The sequence below is a fragment of the Ylistrum balloti genome, unplaced genomic scaffold, assembly GCF_031769215.1.
Source record: "Ylistrum balloti isolate Yb309-2 unplaced genomic scaffold, AGI_CSIRO_Ybal_v1 Utg370124, whole genome shotgun sequence".
NCBI classification, from domain to species: Eukaryota; Metazoa; Mollusca; class Bivalvia; order Pectinida; family Pectinidae; genus Ylistrum; species Ylistrum balloti.
In genome coordinates, this window is record NW_026782139.1 from 95,899 (window position 1) to 99,521 (window position 3,623).

Genomic DNA, 3,623 nt, shown 5'->3' on the forward strand with positions numbered 1-3,623 from the left:
AAACAGCACGTGCAATTCAGTTCAACTAAACGGCACGTGATAAAATTCCAGAAAACGGCACGTGCTATTCATTCACAATCAGTTGATGTGAACTATTCTATCAAACTAGGCAACGAAGAAATTTAAAGGCGGTAGATGTGACGATTTCTTTGTGAAATCGAATATATAATTATATTTTTGTTCATAACAATTTTTACACAGACTTACATACATTCTTATGACATTGACCAAGTTTACGTTGGAAACTATCGGCAATTTGGGAAGTTTCTTCCATATGTGTTCCGGCAATTGATTGGTTCACGACTTTAAAACAATTCAACAAAATGTTGTGTTCTTGTGGTGAACAGTCACGTGACTCAGGACCAATTGTTGACCTTGAAAAAACTATTCAAGACTATGCATGGCGGGAACTAAAGCGTGACGCCCGGTGGTATCAGGGGCCGCTACTGCGCAGGTCATGTTATGACATCGAGGTTCCGTGGAATTTTTACGAGTTTGAACACCAGACAGTCAGATTTGCACCCAGACACAATCGTCACACTGTGGGAGACGGCTTTCGGGAACGCAAACACGTGGAATTGTTTTCAACAGATTACAAAAACAATACGGGAAAAGATCAGATTTATAATCTAAAAACACAACGACAAACTAAAGCGTTGACAAACGTGACTTTCCAGAGAGGTTTCAATATTAAAGGCAAGGCTAATTTTAAACTGAAAATTCCGGAAAGGTACGGACATTGTGGGGTAACGGCCAGTGCTGATGGTCATCTTAGAGTGACGAAGTGTCGAGGGGAAACACTGGATGAAATGTTCACGTGGCAAGTCGACAGTGACATCACAGTTGATCCCTATCACGTGACTAAAGTTACACTAGTTGTAACTGAAGACGAGTTTATTGCAGATTTTGAAGTACGAACAACGATGAAGTTGACAACCGGCGAGGCCCCCATAATACTGAAACGCAAAAGGGACAACCACATACATGCCGTTCTTCTGATATCAGATCTAGGGGAAATTTTCGGTGATTTAGGATGTCCCGTTATTAACGTTTTAAAGGGAGACGAAGGCGACAAGCAGAGTTGCGCCATTGAAATTATAACAACGGGGGTATTAGAAAGTCTGAGATGGAGGGACCAACGAATCAGTATTGAATCTCGCCCGATAGGCCCTTCGGAATCTGAACCATACGACAACCATTATGACGTACCAATGTATTCCAAGGATATCTATTCTCGCGTCATTAAGCACGCGACGCAGGATGATGACCTACCGGTTCTTGATCGCGACAAGATCAATGACAGTACTGTAGGGGTTAAAACGGAAACAAGGGACCTCCGATTCAAGATTATTCCAAAGATTGTGACTGAGAGCCCTGATGAAGTTTTCACTAAAGATGGCGAGTCAGCGCGGTCAGAAACGCTTACAAGCCCAGTTTACCCAACAGTGCGCATCGCAGACAAAGTTGAACCTGGTGATCACGCTGACAGGGCGAACAAAGTGGACCATCCTTCGAGTCGAGAAAGGGTGCTTGAGAGGTCCGAGAAGGTACAGGAGAGAGACAACAGTAGAGAATTTGAGTATGTGAGAAGGCCATTTGAGATCCCTCCGCCAAAACGACCAGATCCAGTGCCACCTTACAAGCTGACATTTGAGAAACCGCTGAAAGTTATCCGAGAACTAAGTCTAGAGGATAAAAAATCACAGGCAGATGACGACTCGGACAAGCTAGGAACGCCCGATTCATCCGACTCTCAGAAATTCTCAAAGGTAACGAGTGTTTGATGAAACTTGAAACAATATAGATAGCTAACATTTGGAGATAGCAAGACATGTGCTTGTTAACGGAAGGTAATCCATCTAACTATGGTTTTGAAATTTTACAGGAGATGCAACAACCGTGTGGTCGGGCTTGGGACGTGAGTGTCTAATTGAAAACACACACACGTCTTTCAGCCGATTTCCACGGAGTCGGTACAGAACTGTTACATTCGTCTTCCACTAACGTGAGAATGAACGAGTGTGAAAATTTTCGTGACAAGGGTTTTGGACCGGAAGTGTGTGACAGAGATGGCTGGAGAGAGAAGTTTGGGGTCAGTATCACGCAGAAAGACAGGAATGAAGTTAAAAAGAACGAAAGACACATAGAATAGTTTTTGTTCTTGTTTCTAAGAAGTGCATGAATTGGATTACATATTACCTACACTGTAAATTGAACAAATTTTTCACTTGGAGATAAAAAATACATATATTACCCAATAAAGACATGATCGTTTTGCACAACTTGTATAAAAAAATTAACTCGATGCATTTTGTGTATTTGCCGCGCGTTCCCACCGAGGAACACTAGTGTATTCTGGTGTAAGACAGTAACACCACATTTTTATAACTGTTATTCAAAACACAACGTAAATCTATAATATTTAATATACCTCACGTATTCACTCAGTCACTGCTAAGTTTCAATAGTATAGCCATTTCCGCTTCCTGTTGGGTTGATCCAGGTATTTCATCTGGATTTGTACCCAACCAAGCATCCATCCTCTCTATCACCCTGCATACGTGTACGGTTAGGCTACACCAACTTAATTCCACGTTCTTTTCTATTTTCTTTGCACAAAGATAATCCGTAATCAGTTTACACAATAAAATGGTGATTGTTATTTTGTATTTTATGAAAAAAGAATCTTTGATTAAAAATAATCACTTTAGTTTAATTTTAGAAATGAAGAAATAATGTTAATCAATATGTATTAAATAGACTAAAATAACACACGACATACATCAAAAAAAAATATTAGAATACTGTATAGCTTTTCGTGAAAATTGAAGAAAACAAGAAATTAGTTTGGTGTGACCTCGTCAGTCACCAGTCTTCGTAAAGGGTACGTGTGTCGTGTGTTTGTGTGATGTTTTCCTACACCTTGTAGTAAATGTACATTAAGCATATTTGTTTGTTTGTATGACAGTGTATATGTTCAAATACAGAAAGTGTTAAGATTAAGTTGTTTGTGCTTATGTTATGTAATGGTATATCATACGATATGGTTGTTTGCAAGGGATGGGAATGGCGGGAAAGAATGTCGGGTGTGAATGACGGTGTGGGAATGGCTGGATTGGAATGACGGTGTGGGAATGGCGGGGTGTGGAAATTACGGGATGGGAATGAGGGTGTGGAAATGACGGGATGGGAATTGTGGGGTAGGAATGGCGGGGTGAAAATGGCTGGATGGAAATTGTGGGATAGGAATGACGGGATGTGAATAACGGTATGGGAATGGGTGGACTGGAATGGCGGGGTGTGAATGACGGACTGGGAATGACGGTGTGGGAATGACGGGATGGGAATGGCTAGACGGGAAATGGCGGGATGGGAATGACTGCGAGGGAATGACGGGATGGGAATGAGGGTGTGGAAATGACGAGATGGGAATGGCGGTATGGGAATGGCGTGATGGAAATGGCGGGGTGTAAATAGGTGGGACAGGAATGGTTGGATGGGAATTACGGGATTGAAATAGCAAGAAAGGAAATATGTGATGAGAATTACGGGATGGGAATGGCGGAATGGGAATGACGGGATGGGAATGGCAGGATGGTAATGTTGGCATAGGAACGGCGGGA

General features: G+C 41.9%; 1 protein-coding gene across 1 annotated transcript; it reads left to right on the forward strand.

The window, feature by feature from the left end:
- The first annotated feature begins 323 nt into the window (after positions 1-323).
- LOC132550419 (uncharacterized) lies at positions 324-1,930 on the forward strand. The gene is made up of 2 exons (XM_060214481.1): positions 324-1,769; positions 1,886-1,930. The coding sequence occupies exons 1-2, from the start codon at positions 324-326 to the stop codon at positions 1,928-1,930; spliced, it is 1,491 nt and encodes a 496-aa protein (XP_060070464.1).
- Positions 1,931-3,623: the final 1,693 nt, after the last annotated feature.